This window comes from Salmo trutta, chromosome 4, assembly GCF_901001165.1.
Source record: "Salmo trutta chromosome 4, fSalTru1.1, whole genome shotgun sequence".
NCBI classification, from domain to species: Eukaryota; Metazoa; Chordata; class Actinopteri; order Salmoniformes; family Salmonidae; genus Salmo; species Salmo trutta.
In genome coordinates, this window is record NC_042960.1 from 62,505,911 (window position 1) to 62,526,737 (window position 20,827).

At 41.3% G+C, this 20,827-nt stretch overlaps 1 protein-coding gene across 1 annotated transcript; it reads left to right on the forward strand.

The window, feature by feature from the left end:
• The first annotated feature begins 6,516 nt into the window (after positions 1–6,516).
• LOC115192806 (proteasome subunit alpha type-1) lies at positions 6,517–10,260 on the forward strand. The gene is made up of 10 exons (XM_029751670.1): positions 6,517–6,618; positions 7,568–7,612; positions 7,767–7,868; positions 8,252–8,355; positions 8,470–8,558; positions 8,740–8,810; positions 8,954–9,083; positions 9,292–9,371; positions 9,590–9,694; positions 9,979–10,260. The coding sequence occupies exons 1-10, from the start codon at positions 6,616–6,618 to the stop codon at positions 10,036–10,038; spliced, it is 789 nt and encodes a 262-aa protein (XP_029607530.1). The 5' UTR covers positions 6,517–6,615; the 3' UTR covers positions 10,039–10,260.
• Positions 10,261–20,827: the final 10,567 nt, after the last annotated feature.

The following is a 20,827-nucleotide window of genomic DNA, read 5'->3' on the forward strand; positions in this document are numbered from 1 at the left end:
GTAGTGATTGGAATCAGTTATTGGGTGTCAATTCAATAAGTGCACTATGCTGTGAAGCCATTCAACATGAACTGGCTAAAGAGAGAAATACCAAGCTCATCGGGAAAGATTTTCTTTCTTCAAATTATAATTCTACTATTCCAGTGTTTTACTTGCTATACTTTATTTACTTTGCCACCATGGCCTTTTTTTTGCCTTTACCTCCCTTTACCTCCCTTATCCCTTATCTCACATCATTTGCTCACATTGTATATAGTCTTATTTTTGTCTACTGTATCATTGATTGTATGTTGTTTTACTCCATGTGTAACTCTGTGTTTTTGTATGTTGTCGAACTGCTTTGCTTTATCTTGGCCAGGTCGCAATTGTAAATGAGAACTTGTTCTCAACTTGCCTACCTGGTTAAATAAAGGTGAAATAAAAAAAAAGATTATGATTTTAGAGGTGTGCTAATCTCTCGTGGACAGACTACATATTGAACGTCACCCCGCTCCTCCGCACACTCCACTGGCTTCCAGTTGAAGCTCGCATCTTCTACAAGACCATGGTGCTTGCCTACGGAGCTGTGAGGGGAACGGCATCTCCGTACCTTCAGGCTCTGATCAGGCCCTACACCCAAACAAGGGCACTGCGTTCATCCACCTCTGGCCTGCTGGCCCCCCTACCTCTGCGGAAGCACAGTTCCCACTCAGCCCAGTCAAAACTGTTCGCTGCTCTGGCACCCCAATGGTGGAACAAGCTCCCTCACGACGCCAGGACAGCGGAGTCAATCACCACCTTCCGTAGACACCTGAAACCCCACCTCTTTAAGGAATACCTGGGATAGGATATAGTAATCCTTCTAACCCCCCCCAAAAAAAGATATAGATGTACTATTGTAAAGTGGTTGTTCCACTGGATATCTTAAGGTGAATGCACCAATTTGTAAGTCGCTCTGGATAAGAGCGTCTGCTAAATGACGTAAATGTAAATGTAAATAAAAATGTTTTATTTGACACATGCTTTGTAGACAACAGGTGCAGACTAACAGTGATTCCCGGATTTTCATCTTATTCCAAGCGGATTCCAAAAGTTTTCCAACTGGGATTTGCAACCCTATTTATAACACAGCATTATTGCTGATGAGTTACACTATAGTGAGTCTGAGAAAAATATGAGATACTGTGCTTCACAGCAGATTGAATAAGAACACATTCCTGAGGATTCTCATTTCATACCTAACCCATACAGCCTGAAAACCCAGCTCATAGATTTGTTGTCAAACTCCAGAGAAAAATTTGTGAGAAAATTGAAGAGGCTGCTCATAAAGCAGATGAAATGGAGCCAAGAATCTCTCCCGTCTCCAAAAGTGACCTCTCACATTAGCTAATCCAAAATTACAGTATCGGATGAGCAAATGCAATTAATGTTTGAGCATTTGCCGGGGAGCAAGGGAAATACTTTGAGTTCAGTAATGATTTGACGTCTTCTTGCTTCCCAGACTTGGCATCGACCGATTTCGCCATCTACACTGACAATGGAGGAGGTTGAAGAAATAGATGGTGTCTACATTCACTTGAGGGAGTTGTGTTTTGTCTGTCAGTGCTTGTTGTGTGATTATTTTGTTTGAAAAGCCAAGAACCTTTATGTGAAGAAAGCACCAAGAAGTAGGTGCTACAATAGGCAGGGACATCTATAAGACGATTTGATATGAGAATGATGACAGTTCAATGACAAAAGCTTTCTTTTTATCTGAGGATAACACTCCCCCTTCCCCTCTCCCCAGTGATATGAGTAACCTTGCCAGGAAATTACAGTTGTGATAAACATCCTCGCTGTCACACATGAAAAGCACCTGAGGGTTTGAAACACTTGTTTGGAGTAATTCACTCTGACACATCAAAAGACCTCCTAGATCATCCTGCCCTTGATGTAATGGAGTCCTGCCGTGGAATCTCCCTCAATGGACCCCTTCCGAGACCACCTGGTGATTTCTGATTAGACCGCACGCTCACAGCATGGTTGACAGGCAAAATGGGGAGGAGGGGGGGACTACCCTCTCTTCCTCTCTCTAATGGCTGGATGGACACTGAAGTCCTAGAGGCTAGAGCCTCCCAGTCACACCTGTCAGAGCAGGATCAGAGCAGCATGGAACAATAGCACATCAAAAAACACATGATGTCCCACAAAACCCGGCACCACACACATAAGAGCCATCACAGCTGTCAGTCAAAACCTCAAAGGCCAGATGATTCAGGGGAGAGCCAACCTGGCTGTTTATCTACATACATGAATCTAAATCAGGCATTGTACAATGTATTGATCAGATCAAATGGCTAATTATAGATTACCACTGATACACAAAGGGACAGTTAAAGAGCCTCCATGTGGCTCTGGACCATCAGGTTCCTGACCCCCGTACTAAGACAATCTGTACTGAAATCCATATAGTGCATGGACATCAAAGTAACATTTTCTTGATTCCATGATTCCCAGCATGAAATGTATTATGGGGCTTGAAAATTGTGAAATTTAAAATGTTTAGAAATGATCTACAGCAGTGATGTTTTAGGGGAACCCATAAAACATCAGATAAGGAGGCATTTTTTTCTAACGAGGAAGCATTTGTCTCATGGTGTAACGGCTGTCTTCAGAAATGGACCAAGGCGCAGCAGGTATGTGGATACTCATAGTTTAATTCAAAAAAGGAGTAAAGCATCCACGGTGAAAAACAATTAACAAGACAGCAGCAACAGTTTTACAGGCTCTACAAACACAGTGCAAAAACAACCACCCACAACCCCAAAGAAAAACACACACACCTTTATGGGACTTCCAATCAAAGGCAACTCAACACACCTGCCTTCAATTGGAAGTCCCAATCAACAATACAAACATTCCCATACACAAAACTGCCACGTCCTGACCCCAAAACTAAAACAATAGCTCCATCTGCTGGTCAGGACGTGACACATGGAAAACGAGACATGAGAACGAATGAGGAGCGCTGAGAGAGGAGAGGGACTATATATCTAGGAGGCTGGACATTTGAACCCTAGTGTCTTCATTCAAACAGTCAACTTCCATCATTGCTGCATGACCTCCATGCATTTCCCTAGTCTAGGGGATTGAGCTGTATAAATGTGCGACACAGCATGAGGTTTGCCACTTATTGGCTAGCTATTGTTAGATCCAAAGGCTGAGTAAAGAGGCAATCTATCTGGCTCTGATATTAGTAAGTGCTCCACAATGTGCTCTTCCTGGTTTGAGACAAAAGAAGCCTTTTCAGCCATTTACCGCCAAAATGCTGTGTAAACTCTTTGAGAAAACGCAAGGAAATGGATGGCAAGATTCTGCATGACTCTCAACTCCTCCACCACCTGCTGCTGTGTGTCCTGGCATTTGGTGGAAAATGTAAAAGTCAATGAATATGTATACATGCTCATAAAACCTATTGAGGAGGGCTTTCCGTTCATTCCGTGTGCTGTTGATGACCCTTGACCCGCTCCGTGGTACCTGCCAGCTTAATGCATACTTGGCAGACTGGCCCATTAGTCCAGCTGATTCCCAGGCTAAACACATCGCTGGCCTATTTTAAGCAACAGTGGTGTTAGATGGGGGCATATTCCGTCACATTTTGTCACTCTGGATACTCAAGCAACCCATGTCTGGAGGCACGTACAGGTTCACTGTTGACGCTGATGTCATCATCTCTCGCTCCAGTGAGTCGCTGGGAGGACTAAGATGCACCTCTGAGGTCCAACTACAACTCCAAATCATGAAAATGCTTGACTTTGTCTGTGATGACAATGACCTTAGTGATGAGGGTCAAAGGGCCGGAACCCCACAAGGGCTTCAAAAACATATTCAAGCACATTTTTAGGGACCATTTTTTCTGGATTTGTGGTAACACACACTGTCGTGTCATTGATTGAGATAGCTAAGCACAGTTGACAATGCACTGACTTATTTCTTCTCCAAGACTTGGTCTGGGTGAGCAACCTTGCTTTCGTCTTCCCAATCCATGACGCTACACCTTTAAAACACCTCCGCCCTCCTCCTCTTCCTTCCCTGCGTGTGAGGACTGGCGGCGTGGCTTGGACCCGTCACAGAGTGACTCAGGCCACTCTTCCATTTGAAAAATTAAAAGGGGGCAATTTGGCAGAGTTAAATGAAGCCCTGGCGAAATATGCTGAGCTCAGCACAGCTCCTAGAAGCTCAATCACAAAGGAGGCACGCTGATGTAATGGCCACCACTGCATCTGCCTTGGCAGGGGAGGAGGGCTCGTCAGCACAGCTCCTTTAATTCATCTCCCTCCGGATCAAGGGTACATCAGATACCATTAACAGAGTCTAGGCTCTCAGTGTCCAGCCGTTTCAATCCAAATAAAAAAAGACAGGGTGGGCGGAGAGAGAGAGAGATGGAGAGTGGGGAGAGAGGGATTCAAAGAGGGATAAAATAAATCCTGCATCCATGAGCCTGTTCATGTTGTATACTACACTCAGCTGTGTTCACTGCTATTATGACAGGCTTACAGAGCATGTGTTGTGACCAGGATGCTCTTGTTGCACATTGTGAATCAAAAGTAGCCTACACTGTTTTTAGGCCTATCCCTGCTTTGATTGGAGTGATGCAAGTGTATTTTGGTCTAGTTATTTTTCCTTCAAGAGTCATTTTGTCTATTCAGAATGCAAAATATCCAGGTTTAATTTGATGGCAGCTCAGCAATACTGAATTGACAAGACCTATTTTTTTGTAGCTCTGACTGATCCGGCAGGACTTAGTGATAAAACACCATTCAAAGGAATTCTGTACATTGAAAATGAAATACAAAAGCATTTCTTGCAGACCTGTCCTGACTTGAAATAGCAACCCTGCAGATAGAGGAAAAACATGACGACCTGACCTATGCCATAAAGTCCCCTATACTGAGACTGTAGTACTGTATACTTTATAAAATAAGAAAGACAATGTATAGCGTAACGAATCCTATTGAAGAAAATAACTGTCAAAGCCAACCAGTCAAAGAAAAAAAAGTGGACACATACACACACAGTATCAGTTTACTGTAGCCTGTGATGTAAACTTCCAATTTACTGCTGCCATCCAGGGCTCATCTAGGCACACTGCAATGATGTATTTCATTGCAGAAAAAGAAATATTAAAACAATATGTTGTTTGCTTTTATTACTGCAAGTAAATGTCATTCCAGTTATTGCAACGTTCTGAGACCCATACACATACTTTCTGGAATGGATTTTAACATTTTAATCAAAATCTAAATTAATTTCAGAATTGACAGGAATCATTTAAATTAAAAAGCAAAATTGCAAGTCTTTGGTCAAGTAAAAATTATTAACGTTTTCAATCTATGATTACATCAGTGGTAAAATATCCAATTGCTGTCACGTCCTGGCCAGTATAAGGTTAATTAGTATTGTAGTTTGGTCAGGACGTGGCAGAGGGTATTCGTTTTATGTGGTTCGGGGTGCTGTGTTTGTTGAAGGGGCATTTGATTTAAGTATTCCGGGGTTTTTGGGCACTGTTTGGTTTTCATGTATTCTATGGTTAGTCTAGTGTGTGTGTTTCTATGTTGAGTTAATTGGGGTTGGACTTCCAATTGAAGGCAGCTGTTTGGTGTTGCCTTTGATTGGAAGTCCTATATTAGTTGGGTGTGTTTGTCTTGTATTTGGTGGGAGATTGTTCTGTGTTTAGCATTATGCTTTGCCAGACTGTTGACTGTCGTTCTCGTGTTTTGTTATTCATTTTGTAAATAAACGTCAAGATGAGCCTGCACATACCTGCTGCGTTTTGGTCCTCCTTCACCGACGACAACCGTGACAATTGCCATACTTTAGTAAAAGTAAAGATGCCTTAATAGAAAATGACTCAAGTAAAAGTGAAAGTCCTACTTGAGTGAAAGTAAAAAAGTATTGAGTTTGAAATATACTTAAGTATCAAAAGTAAATGTAATTGATAAAATATAATTAAGTATTAAAAGTAAAACTATAAATATATTATTAGTTTTTTTAACAGACGGCACAATTTTATTTTATTTTTGATTTACGGATAGCCATGGGGCACATATGGGATCAATATCATGCCAAATGAAAACAAGTGATTTACATTTGTGGATTGGTACTTATTTGTACAGATCAAAATGCATGCTGTGTGTTCACAATACATTTGGCAGTATATTGATCCCATCGGCACACTCCAACACTCAGACATTTGTATTTAGTGAGTCCGCCAGATCAGATGCAGCACGGGTGACCTGGGATTTTCTTTTTAAGAGCGTGAATTTGACAATTTTCTGTCCTGCTAAGCATTCAAAATGTAACGAGTACTTTTGGGTGTCAGGGAAAATGTATCGAGTAAAAGGGACATTATTTTCTTTAGGAATGTAGTGGAGTAAAAGTAAAAGTAGCCAAAAATATAAATAGTAAAGTACAGATACCCCTAAAAAAACTAAAGTAAAAACACTTGAAAGTACTTCTTAAGCGCTTTACGCCACTGGATTGGATTTCGAATTTTAATCTACTGGATGGACTTCTGAGATCTACTGCTTTGCCTTACGTCACAGATCTAGGGAAATCAATCAACCCAGAGTCACAGTTCACCAGGCAACAGCAGAGATGGTAAGAATGAATAAAGCATGCATTTTGTTTTACGTTTCTAAGCGCGAATGTTGCTAAATAAGTAATACAATTAATCACATACATTGAATGGCAAAAGTGTTCGATAATTAAGGATCCTAGCTAGAGCAGCTAGCTAGCTATCACTCGCTGAAAGGATATTCAAGTTACGTTAGCCAGACTAGCTTAGCACAAGTCTATGAGCACAACAGAGGAAACGAGTGCACTGTGAGTAAGCACAAAACAGCAAGCATCTGTAAGTTTATGATTATGCACGAGCTAGATAGTTAGCAAACGATCTCAATAAGATTAAATAAATAAAAAAGTACTAGCCTAGCTAGCGGTTAGTTACATAGTAACGTAACTAAGTTAGTTAGCTAACTTTAAATGGCTAGTTAGCTACCTAACACAGCTAGGTAGCTAACTAGCATTCTACGTTAGCTTGCTATCGTTAGCCAGCGTAATGTTGATTGTTTCACTTTCGTTTTTTGACTGCCATAAAAGTTCCCCAACTTTGGCATTGGTCTATGCAGTCAAAGGCTGATTGAAATTGCATGGTTGTTCGCGGTGTTGTCTTCCAAATGCTTGCAACCAGCTACTTTGCTGCTTGGAACAAATGTAGCTAGTTGTCATACCTACCTCTAAAAGTTTCAAACGTGTTTGACGTCATGAGAGGTGCACCCATAGATATCCTATTCTAATTACTAATTTTCTGTGGGTGCACCCCCATGCCAGGTGACTGTAAACAAAGCCACAAGGTTGCTTCCTAGCTTGCGCTATAATTTATTTATAGCGATACAATACCTTAGTCTAGGGTGGCAAACACGTTATGTGTCGAGTTGTTTTTTGGTAGATAACTCATCGCAATGCAAGACAACTACGTAAGTAAAACATGTAATGTGTATTTCTTGACCAATGAAAACAGTGACGCTACTGCCTCTTTTCTCTCTAGTTCCGTAACCAGTACGACAATGACGTCACAGTATGGAGTCCTCAGGTAAGGGCCATGTTGCCTTATGAGAAAGCGACCTTACAAGGTACTCACTATAGCATTAACATAACTCAACGGACATCAAAATGATTCTAAATGTGTGGGGAATGAGATTCCCTGCAGTGTCTCCCAAATAACATTATCAATGCACTTGTTTCAGGGGCGCATTCACCAGATTGAATACGCCATGGAGGCGGTGAAACAAGGTTCGGCTACAGTGGGGCTCAAGTCCGGTACCCATGCAGTCCTGGTTGCTCTCAAGGTATTTCCCAGCAACATCCCAGTTCAAGAGTTACATAGGAGCTTCACTGAGACTTCAGGAAAACAGTATGTTTAATTTTTTTTAACCTGCTACACTGGACGCAGACATGAGCCACACTTTGCAATCCAGAAAATAGAACCGGAGGGCAATTTTGTGCTGAGTAGAAGGTGCTCCTATGCCCAGGTTTAATTTAAATGAATAAGAGCGTCTCACCCTCAGCAAAAGTTACGTTTCCAGTGTGCCGGGCCAGTTAAGATACCCTGAGATGAAATAAAAATGTGGCTGTCCCACAGTTGTAGTACCTTACTCTTGACTAAGTACTTTCAACACTTGCAGTGACTCAATTGGCTGTTGAGTGAGACTGAGTTTGTGTTTATCCACAGAGAGCCCAGTCTGAGCTGGCTGCTCACCAGAAGAAGATCCTCCATGTTGATGAACACATTGGCATCTCTATTGCCGGGCTGACTGCAGATGCCAGGCTCCTCTGGTACAACACACACACACACATCTCATGTCTAGTTGTAGGAATACCATGACTTCGTATGCAAAGTGTATCCACTGTAATCTGTGTCAAGATTTCCCCTTCCGTCTTTCACGACAGTAACTTCATGAGGCAGGAATGCCTGGACTCCAGGTTTGTGTTTGACAGGCCTCTCCCAGTGTCGCGCCTCGTCACTCTCATTGGAAGCAGTATCCTTTGTCATGTTTTCACATATTCACCTCTAGAAGCCTGCACCGGCACTCCAATCAATGTTTCAATGTCAAAATGTACACTTTGGGCTTTTCGTGAGTTAAGCGGTGAGGTCAGGTTTGGGAATTGGCGTGCTGTGCTCTAGACTGTTAACAATGTAACCCTTGACCAGTCCCTCAGAAACCCAAATCCCCACACAGAGATATGGAAGAAGACCCTATGGTGTGGGACTGCTTATCGCTGGCTACGACGTGAGTCCTGTCATCTTTTTAATGGAATCTAGGTCTGCTGATGAAGGGGTGTAACACTCTAGAAGTAGTATGTGACTCTAAAAGCAATAATAATTAGTCATGTGGAGCATCTGTCATTCTCTCCATATGGTCTCTTCTTGTAGGACATGGGGCCTCATATCTTCCAGACCTGCCCCTCTGCAAACTACTTCGACTGCAAAGCCATGTCCATCGGAGCCCGCTCCCAGTCTGCCCGCACATACCTAGAGAGACACATGAACACCTTCCTGGACTGTGAGAGCATGCACACACACACTGTATTTGTAGTTCTCACAAGTACTAACACAAATACATACCTGAGGGCACAAATGCATGTCTACTCAGACACTTACTATAAAGTAGATACCGTTTGATGCTTGTTAACTGTAGCACCTCTCTCACACACATTTCAGCACTTGCTCTTTGCATTTATCCCTTTGTCCATTGCATTGTCTGTATTTAGGTAATCTGAATGAGCTGGTCAGGCATGGTCTGCTTGGGCTCAGAGAAACACTCCCTGCTGAACAGGACCTCACCACTAAGGTAAGCGGCTATGGCTCAACCAACTGGTCTTACCCCTCCTTCCCTGCTGAACAGGGCTGTGTTCATTAGGTCATGCAACAGAACATGTTTTGCTACATTTATGATAAAATGAGTATTTCTTAGTCCAGTTAGTTCCTCCCTGTTTGTCGGTTTTCTTCTGTTTTGTGCCTAATGAACACAACCCTGGCCTTTACTGAGTAGCTCTCCCTGCCTTTCAGAATGTCTCCATCGGTATTGTGGGGAAAGACATGGAGTTCACCATCTACGACGATGATGACGTGGCTCCTTTCCTCGTGGGTCTAGAGGAGAGGCCACAGAGAAAGGTAGGAGTCGGCATGGAGCTAACAATGGATGTAATTTGAGGAAAGTGGTTGGATTAATACTAGCCTGAAACCACACTGAAACAGAACAATTCATTTGGAATCCAGGGTAGTATAATGCACCCTCAAAGATATTTGTATATGTAAATATATTAGAGAGTGGTTAACAAACATGACATCACAAAATTGGCTGAACACATCAAGTGTTGGAATTGTCACATAATCGTTGAACGTTAGCCAATCAAGATGTGGTCCACTGCTAACCTCTCCTTCTGTCTGTCCTTTAGGTCGTCCAGGCTGCTGATGAGCCTGCAGCAGACAAACCTGATGAGCCAATGGATATCTGAGACTTGGAGGACAGAATGATTACACACTTCTTGTCACTCTGCGGTGGCCAGAAACCAAATCCAACAGGGCACCACTCACTGAACTGCAATGGGAAAATTCTGTCCTGTGACAATATGCCACTTACTGAAAACAAGTGAATTGTATGCTTTCTGCTAATAACATTGGATGTTGCTTTTCTATTGGTAGAATGTTCAATTCTATAAATAAAACCTTTTTTCTCATTTGGTGCCAATGTGTTTTTTGTTTGACACATACTTGAGACTTATTTTTTATTTTAAGGTTGTTGGTTGTCAAACCAGGAGCTATTCCACAGCAGTGACTACTTTTTATAATTGGCATACAGGTTAATCAATAGCGTATAAAAGTGAGTTTTTCTTCATAACTAGTGGTCCAGTGTTGCATTATAGCCATGAGGTAAGCAGGAAAAAAGTCTTAGTCCCAAGGTCACCAATTATCATTTCTACTAAGGTTCTATCTACGCAAAGCATAGTTCTGAGATACTGATAATCAAAGTTTTCACATCCCAGACCAAGTGTTTTATAGTGAATCCTTTCATTACACACATTCCTCACCTTAAAAGGAAACTACAGTGCAGAGAATCAACATCCTGAGACATTAGTAAAAAAAAATGTAGAAGTTGCAATTGCAGATATGTTCAGTAACAACTAGCTATTTGAATACCTAAGTGATATAACTATAGATAGTAATTAGTCTGATCATTGGTTATGACTCATCACAATTTACTTGTAAGATTTTGGACTTTTTTTGCTTGCGTGCCATTATTTCTGGCTAGCATAGACCATACTTAGAGGGCGATGGCAAAGAGACCAATCAGAACACGTCTCTGTTCAGGCTTGTGATTGAACTGCAGATAACCTTATAGCGCCAAGTCCAGATAGGTTTATGCAGATAGAACTTTGTAGTTCTAAATGTTCTTCAAACAGACATGTAGAACCAGCTAAAGATCAATTATGTGACTCATTTTTGACAAATGTCAGAGCCAAGATCTCAAAGTTCTAAATACATTTCACGTTGATTCTAATGACAGTTTATTGCACTAAGGACAAAAAGCATCCTTAAGTCCAGATGTGTAGGAGCACAACACAATCCCAATCAGTCAGTTTACTGTAAGCACATTGTGTCAAAGGTATTATTCAATGGTGGACTCCGTAACCCAGGTGGAGCTTTTTGCTCCTCTACTCTGTTACAGACTGGATAACTGCCAGCCTTCATGCTAGGGCCCATCCAGTATTGTAGCTTTTAGAGGCTAGGAAGAAATGTTTATTGACAGACGTAATCAGACTTGTTTGTAGGTCGCACTCCTCTCTCCCAAGTATAGGAAGGAATTTAGGGAAGTCAATCAATAGTGTTTCCTTGTGGTTATTTCTTCTGCTTCTTGTTCCATCTAAGAACGGCCAGTTGATGTTTCCGTTGACACTATCCTTTTCCTCTCACTCCAACACCATGGACATCTTTAGTGTGTACTCAAGCTCCTCCCCTTGCTACTCTGCAACACCCATCTCATTATCAGCCACACCCAGCTTGTCATTGGCCCCACCCTCCTCCCGGTCCATTCCTTCTTTCTCTACCTCAGTCCCACCCACATCACACTTAGCCCCACCTTCCTCATTCCCAGTGGATAAATCAGCAGCTCCCTCATCAGTATTCAAATCAGCCCCTGCCTCAGCTCCACCTTCATCATCCTCAGCCCCACCCTCCTCCTGGTCAGCCCCACTCTCGTCGGTCGTCTCTGGCTGCTCCTCAGTGCTGGTCCCCTGGGAATGGTCGCATCCACAGAAGGGCTCTTCCCAGCATGGATGGGGATCTTCTGGGAAACCTAATTCAACCATGGATACATATACAGTACCTAATAAAGTTTCCATTTCCATTCATCGACAGTCACTTTGTAATTCGAGCACATACTGTACAGTCCTCATCAGAAGCGTATGTTAACCCAATGCTGGTATACCTCCATATTGTTTTATTAATTTGTTTGTATTATTTATTGAATATTCGAAACATACAATGTACTTGCAGTGAAGCCGCTCAACAACTACATCATACCAGTCATCCAATAGATTCCCATTCAGAGCGACACACAGAAGCATCCAGGGTCAATGCCCTGCTCAAGGGCATGTTGACCGATCTACCACCAGGCCAAAAAACGTGAACCCGAACCCTCCAAGATCCCCCCCACAGTACCCCAATAGCTGTCCCTCAACCATTCGAGACCTTTCAGTACAATTCTGATAACTCCATGAAGGACATAACTCTGCCATTCCAATTTACAATATTATTTAAGAACAAAATACAATTTTCAAACAACTTTCCCATAAATACAGGTATTTTATCAACCAGCACATTTGAGTTCAGCCATAATATTTGTTGTAATATTTGTTCTATCTTTTCATGGGGATGAAATTTAAATTGTAGCCAGCTCTGCAATGCTTGTTTGAAAAAGAGAGATACTTTGAAAAAAAGTATTATTTTCAATGAATCCAAAATGAGACATGGCAATCTGCACAAAGGCAAAAAGGTTGTTTTTAAACAACGGATGACCTTATTTTAGTATCTACTTGAGAACCATTTAGGGTTCAAATAAAACTTTTGAATGAGTGAAGCTTTTAGAGAGAGGTTTGGTGCTTTTATATTTAATAATCTCAACCCACCCAATTCATATTCATTATATAGATAAGCACGTTTTATTTTGTCTGGTTTAGCATCCTAGATAAAGCAAAATATTTTTTGCTCATATGATTTGAAAAACTAATCATCAGGAGTAGGCAGCACCATAAGTAAGTGAGTAAACTGAGATATGACTAAGGAGTTAATCAGGGCAATTTTCCATAAATAGACAGGTATTTACCTCTGCATGGTTGCAGGATCTTGTCTATTTTTACAAGTTTTCTATTGAAATTCATTGTGGAGAGCTTATTTATATTTTTTTGTGATATGAATACCGAGTATGTCTACTTCACCATCTGCCCATTTTATAGGTAAACTGCAGGGTAATGTAAAAGTTATATTGTTTAAGGATCCAATACGTAATATTGTACACTTATCATAATTAGGTTTTAGTCCAGAGAGTACAGAAAAGTTATCTAGATCTTTAATGAGACATTGCAGGGATCTAGCTTGCGGACTTAATATAAAACTTGAGTCATCGGCATACATGGACACCTTTGTTATTAAGCCTTGGATTTCTAATCGTCTAATGTTGTTCTTGGTTATGAATGTTATTGATTTTAATAGCTAGCATTTCCATGGCCATAACGAATAGATATGGTGACAGCGGACACCCTTGTTTAACTCCTCTTGACAATTGAAAACTCTCTGAGAATTAGTCGTTATTTACTATTTTACACCTGGGGTTGCTATACATTATTTTTACCCATTTTATAAGAGAATTACCAAAATTCAAAAGGCACTCGCACATTTTAGCAATCTTATTTGCATTTTTAGAGTGTAAAACTTACCCTCGGTCTGTGTGCCCTTCTTCCCTCCGCCTAGAAGCATTTTCGGAACCAGAAGAGCAACGCAGAGCACCAGGCAAGATACGAGCGTAACGTTTTGAAATGTTGACATCGACATTGTTACATCCGCAAGGTTGCTTTTGCAGAGAAATGTAAAAAAAAACTACAAGATTACACAAACAACTGAAAACACAAGAGGGTCATGTAGATGACGCGTGTCTCCTCAGCATCATTCATTTGTGTACACTTTCTTGTTCGCTAAAAAACGGAAGTGTAACATTTGTTGTAGTGGATGTACCTCTCCAGAAGATGGCGCCAGAGAACCTTCATTTATTTCGACCAAATAGAAAGGCTGTGATGGCATTGCATCCCCTTTGTAAGAAATAGCCAAATATGGTAAAGTCCTTTTTAAAACTGTTTATACCTGCTATAATTACTGACTCTGTGTGATAGATTAGATCAGTGGCGATTTAAACATGCAAATCTTGGTGTGGCAAAAAAGTTTTTAGATGCATGCCAGCAAAGCCACTACACAACACAAGACTAAACAATGCATTAATTGCACAATAACGGCGTCAAGCGGTGCCCACAAACTATTAGGGTCTACATAAAGCTGTCCCAACAGCAGAGCTTTCTTGTCAGCACCATGGAGTGAATCCTTACCACCACCTGGCTATCAGCAGAGCCTTGTCTGGCAGCGAAACAGTTCATTCAGCCTCGTTTAATGCCTTTTTACAAAACATAGCTGATATGGTTGACCATCTCTCCCTGGCATATTACATCATTTATGCAGACATTTTTGGACTCACCTTTTTGTACAAGGTGGTCCTTCGTTGGCAAATTTTGTCATCAAAGAAAGAGAAAGATTTACAATTCCGAGTTGAATGACCGTTTAAAATGTATTCTCCCAGTCGGAGCCTGTTTATTCCCGACTACCCAGTTGCATTGCTTGTGGTTAGCCACTGTCACCGATTCCTTCCAAACAACTCATTGTTGAATTTGCGATTTCCAACTTGTTGTGTAATGTTTATGTCTAATGGCCGATGAGCACCGATACATTTTATCTATAATTTCTCTTCATTTTTGCTCTTCATATAACAATGATTAAAAAGGATTTGCCAGTAGATTGTCTACTTGATTTATGATGATGACTGCTAGCTAAGATTTTGAAAGAAAGATGTTCAGTCCAATCAAAGCTACTGTAGATGTAACATGATTTGACCTCATTTTATCTGTGGCCAATGACCTTGAGCCTTCTTGGAAGGGCACTTCCAATCTAAAGCTATGGCAGCACCCAAAGGGCTCACATTCTTGATGTCTACCCTTACTGAAGGCAGGTGGCGGAGTGTCCCCATGAGTGACAGAACACTGAACCAATCACGGTGCAATGCTGAGCCAATCACGGTGCAATGCTCCTATTTTCTGCTGGCCTACCCCATTACCACAGAAAGCACTGAGCTAGACTGAAACACCTGCATTTTGGAGCTGCCTGTTTGTATGCAGATTTATTAACTCAATGATATATATTTTTGTTGCATTGTTTGCAAACTGATATGTGACATTTAATTAATTAATACATTAATTAATTAATACATTTAATTAATGCTAAAAGAATATGCAAAACAGGCAAGCCCCCACCTGCCCTGAAAGACGGGTCGCCACTGGATTAGATAATGGTAATACCTGGGGAAAGACCTATACAGGTTAATTGGAACTGTCAACCCGGTGCTTTGAAGACTTGGTTAGGACATTTATCAATTTGATTTGCTCATCCCCTGCGCCCTCTCACCTCCTTTTGAAAAAGGTCAAAGTTAATCGAGGACAGTCGGCGAAGAGAGTGAACATGGATGGAATTGTGCTTGCTTGAAATGAGACGGTCCTTCCCCACTCGCACGTCATTAGTCAAATTATGTTTACAGCAGGGGATCCCAAAATAAATGTGTAAACAAGGTAGTTGTGCAAGACATTCTATAGATAAAACAATACGTAGCATATTGTTTTTAAACGTGTGCATGTTTTTCTCTGACAAAACAAAAGGGGGTGGCAGATTTAAAACTATTCTGCAATAGGATACACACGAGTATCCTCAATGAAAGGTGGCTATCGAGGAGGGGAGGGCACTCTTCCATTTGCCTACTAAAGAATTGACCCACTTCTCGATCACTTAATTGGTTCCGGGTCACGGAGGAGAGAGGGCAGGATAATTTTTTACAAACGAGAATCTCCCTTGGTGTCAAGAATGTGCACCATCCGACCAGCCACTCCGTCACTACTTAGTCTGTAGATTAGCCCAGCATACATTGCCCCATAACATTCATTATGATATCAATTATATACATGTATCATGTAGATACGAAGAAACCCCTGTCTGTGGATTTTCAGGGAAACTAAGCCCTATTCACACCACTGAGACAAGTCAATTTGCACGAAGACCAGACCAGATGTATTGGTTACAGAGGTGGGACCAAGTCACTATTATTTGAGTCACAAGCAAGTTTCAAGTTGAGTTCCAAGTTGAATGGGTTGAGTCTTATGTCACAAGTCCAAGTCCTGTATTCTGAGCAAGTCCAGTCACAAGTTTTTTCAAGTCAAGTAAAACAAATCTAACCATGCAACAACTTGTTCAACTACAAATCTTTGTCTGTTCGTTGAGACTACCAGACAGCCCTTTTCATGATTTTGTCTACAACACATTTTGATGATGTTATTGTAAAATGGGGACCATGTAGCAGTCGTAAGGACATGACATCAGCAGGTTGATGTGCTCAGAGTGTAGATTTATTTACAGGTCTTGGTGATCCAATGGTGAAAGCACCATATCATCCAAAATATACCAGTGCATTTACCAAATATACACTGGCAATAGCCCAAAAGAAATAGCTTCTGTATCAGGCTTAAAGACATGCTCCGGTACTTTGGCAACTTGTAAGTCATTTTTAAACCTCCCGCTTTGCGCTGGATGTGTCAATGTGTAGTTCATACATGCATAATCTATGAGCAAATTACTGTTTTACCTCAATTATCCACAAAATGCCTAGTTTGAAATCGACTGTTTTCTGGAAGCTGTGTATTACCATTTTCCCTACATTCCCCCGCATGTGGGCCAACCACCCTCTAGCAATTCGAGTTTTAGCCAATGTGCTTCAGCTCCTTGGCATTTGATGTAATACATCATTTTCGGGGACCACTTTTGGCTGGTGGGTGATAGTTTCAGAACTACTAGCTAAAAAGTATACAAAAGTACCAAAGAATCCCTTTAACCAGTCCTATCTGAATGGACATAGGTAGAGGGCAAAACTGCACATCCTCCCCTTGAGAAACCAAATCGAATCTGTCTAGTATAAGCACTTGGCCCCTCCCAGGTCCATACAATTACCTAATTGGCAATTACAACTAATAAACTGCTTCTACAATGTAAAAGGCAATTTCTACATACATTTTTACATTGGTACATCCTTCTTAGTCATTTTGAATGAGTATTAATGATATTTCATCACCATTTATAAATGGAGAAATCATTTTATCATATTCAAAATCCTGACTCCAAGGTGTGGCGCCCAGGTCACGTAGCCTATTTCTATGCGCGTTGAAAGGCGCACGCTCCTATTACGCACAACCAGAATGACAGAGACATAGGACACAGACACAATAAACTCCGACATAACCTCAGAAATATAAATAAAGGAAACAATACATTGAATTAAGTAAACAGAACTTCTCATGAGTCTTGTAAACGTCAATGTGCACAAGAAACATAGCGCCCATTGAAAAGGCATTAAATGGGGCTAAATGAAAATCTTATATCAAACATGAAACAGAAACAGAAATGTCTACGGGTTCCAATAAACGGTACAGGGATGAAAAGCTTGCAATTATTGTAGGATTAGATGGAATATAGATTTACCACATATGCATTTAAACGTGTGAAAGCAACAGCAAACATTTAAACATCGGAACAAGCGCTCTCCACTGGCGGGAGTTTGGAGAGCGAGACTTGCGCAAGTAATAATTCATTTTAACATAACATTTCAAATGCAAGCTTCATAAGTAAATTTCAAACAATTTTGACATACCAAAACACCAGTAGGCCTAACCTCATTGGCCTAACCTAACCTCAGATATATTATTGAATAATGTCGCGATTGAGCAAGTTGAGGACACTAAACTAATTGGTGTAAACATAGTATGCCGCTATCGTGGTCAAAACATAGACTCAATGGTTGCTAAAATGAGAAGAGGTCTGTCCATGACAGGACAGACATCTCAGTCAACCAGACAGGTCCTAGATAATGTTTCATAGGGAATATTACCCAGGTGTGTGGTCATGTGCAGCAAATAGGGACAGGTAAAGTAGGTGCAGGTAGGGACAGGTAAAATAGGTAAATTGCAGTTAGTCCAGAGCAAAGCGACACGTTCTCTCCTGGCTGAAAGTTGAGGAGAGATTGATTGCAATCACTATAACTGACAATAACTGATGAAATCAGAGTGACTGTGGTTGACCATGTTGTCAACCATGGGATGAGCATGAGGGAGGCTGGGCAACGGGTTCAACCAAATCTGAGCCATTATACTGTGGCAGGTATCATCCGGATATTTCGAAATGAGAACCGGTAAGCTACTATAAGTGCTGTAGTCTTACTGGTACATTAGTATGTACTGTACTTTCATAATGAGAAGGATCTATCACTAAAACCATTCAAATGTTTTTACAGAACTGCAAGAAAACCAGTATCTGGTGGAAGAGGTCAACTGTTCACCCCAGAGCAGGAGACCCACATTGTAAATATGGTCGTTGCAAATAACTGCATCAGACTCAGAGAACTGCAGGACCACATAATGGCAGATAACACCATATTCCAAAACATCAACAGAGTGAGTCTCTCAGCACTGTCTCGTCTACTGAAACTCGATAGAATTAGGATGAAGCAGCTGTACAAAGTCCCTTTCGAAATAAACTCAGACCGTGTAAAACAACTGAGATATGAATATGTGCAGGTAAGCTATACTATCCTATCATTGGTACTGGATCTGGAAGTGTATCGTGCTACATCATATTGACTGATCCCTGTCTTTTCATACTGTGCTACATTGTTTTGTCTTGTCTCTTTCAGAGAGTCATGGAACTAGAAACAGATGCAGTGCATCATGAGCTAATATATGTGGACAAGGCAGGTTTCAACCTTGCAAAAACAAGGGGCTGCGGCAGAAATATCATCGGACACCGTGCCATCATCAACGTCCCGGGACAACATGGTGGCAACATAACAATGTGTCTGGCTATTAATCAAAACAGCGTCCTTCACCATCATGCACTCCTAGGCCCATACAACACTGCACACACTATCTTATTTCTGGACACCCTCCACAACAGACTAATCCCTAATGACCAGGGGCCAGAGCAGCCCAGGTATGTTATCATCTGGGACAATGTTAGTTTCCACTGGGCTGCTGTGGTCCGCAATTGGTTCACAGGTCACCCACTTTTCATCACACTCAATCTCCCCTCATACTCTCCGTTCTTGAATCCTATTGAATAATTCTTCTCTGCATGGCGTTGGAAGGTGTATGATCGCCAGCCCCACCAACGCATACCCCTTCTACAGGCAATGGAGGAGGCTTGTGGGGACATCGATCAGGGGTCCTACTAGGCTTGGATACGGCACTCCAGGCGATATTTTCCACGCAAATCATAAAATGTGTGTCCAAGTCATGTGACTCGAGTCCACAACTGACTGGTTATAGTTGGTGGAACCAGCAAGAAAGAGGCCCAACTTGAGGCTAGTGGCATAGCGTCTCTCTCCCTTGAATACAGGCGGGTGATGTCAACAACCCTCATCAAATATTCTAAAATGTATTCAATTAATGAGATGTATCCACCAATCTAAAGAGAGGAATAGGCGAGAGCGTGACAGCTTGCCATGCCGCTTTGTGGACAACGACTCCCATTATTGGTCGGAGAGACAATAATCTTGCCAGTATATCCTTAATCTTTGGTGGAACCATGGTGGAAGGACAGTATGAAAAGGAAATATCTGAGTCTGTACAGTATGGAGAGGGTCACTAATGTGAGAAGGGTATCACCTCAGACTGCTCACTGCCCCTCAAATGAGAGGCTTTGAAAAAGGAACACAGGTGTATCCAGCTTTATCAATGAGCTATTTCAAAAAGGTCCCAGGGGCTTATATCAAGGTGTGGGTATCCTTGTTAGTGTATTCACACACAGATGGCCTGGATTATTCATTAGAGAATGTCAGTCCTCTTATGTGCTGCTGCTATCCAGCTATAAGTAACTAGTGTGAGTGGTGAATACATGAGTGCTCAAATAAAATGTTTCAGTCTTTATTGAAAGTCAAAAGCTGTGCAAACAAATCATACTACTGTTCATAAAGGTAACTTAAACATATCTTCAGAGATAGAGCATGTTAGTTATTACCCTTTATTAAAGGGTCTGTACATCAGAACTCAATACCAGCAATACCAGTGGACCTGCCTATTGTGAACAGAGGCAGCTTGCACCCCTGCAAACAAATGAGTGCTGTGCCTTTCTCCTTAGCCATGAATAGGGCAGAACCATTAAAGGTGAACTATGCAGAAATTGCTCCGCCATTTCCTGATTGATAAAATTCTAAAAGTTAGCGACAAATCAAGAAAGTATACTGTAGAGAAATCATTGTACCATCTAAACCGCTGGAAACATTTTCCATAACCAAAAATATTGTACTTTCAACTGTTTGAAGCAGGTGTACAAAAACAAAAGTAAAAGATGCAAAAACAAAACTTAATTGGAAGCAAAAAAATAGTGCACATCGAACAGCTCTACCACTTCTTAGACTTGCTTTCAATGCAAAGATGACAGATCTATAACTCCCATTTCTATGTGAATTTGGTGAGGTCGCCCAAAAAGTAACATAATGCAGCTTTAATAATAGAGTCCAAACATATTGCTTTGAACTTCTTTTACTTTTTTTTTGTTGCACGGCAATGCTCATTAGTTCTCCTTCCTCGTTTCAGTCAATGAGAGCAATATCCCATGCACAAGGCCGCTTCATTCGCTAATAACTCTGTGGTGAGTCTACCGTCAAGGACAGTAAGCATAGCAGAAGTCAAGGCAAAGTGGCATCACCGTTGTCGCTGAGCATCGGGAACTGGACGCATAATCCTGCACTGTCCACAACTGTCAGTTGGGGTGTATTCATTAGCACACCGTAGCAAAACATTTTGCAATATAAACAACAGTTTCTTATTGAAAAAGTTCAAGTACACTACATGGCCAAAGGTTTGTGAACATTTGTTCGTCAAACATCTCATACCAACT

Excerpts from the sequence above, each read along its gene's own strand:
- LOC115192806 (XM_029751670.1), top strand. Across the intron at positions 8,356-8,469 it reads GCAGATGCCAGGCTCCTCTG|TAACTTCATGAGGCAGGAAT; the intron begins GTACAACACACA and ends CTTTCACGACAG. Across the intron at positions 9,695-9,978 it reads AGGAGAGGCCACAGAGAAAG|GTCGTCCAGGCTGCTGATGA; the intron begins GTAGGAGTCGGC and ends TCTGTCCTTTAG.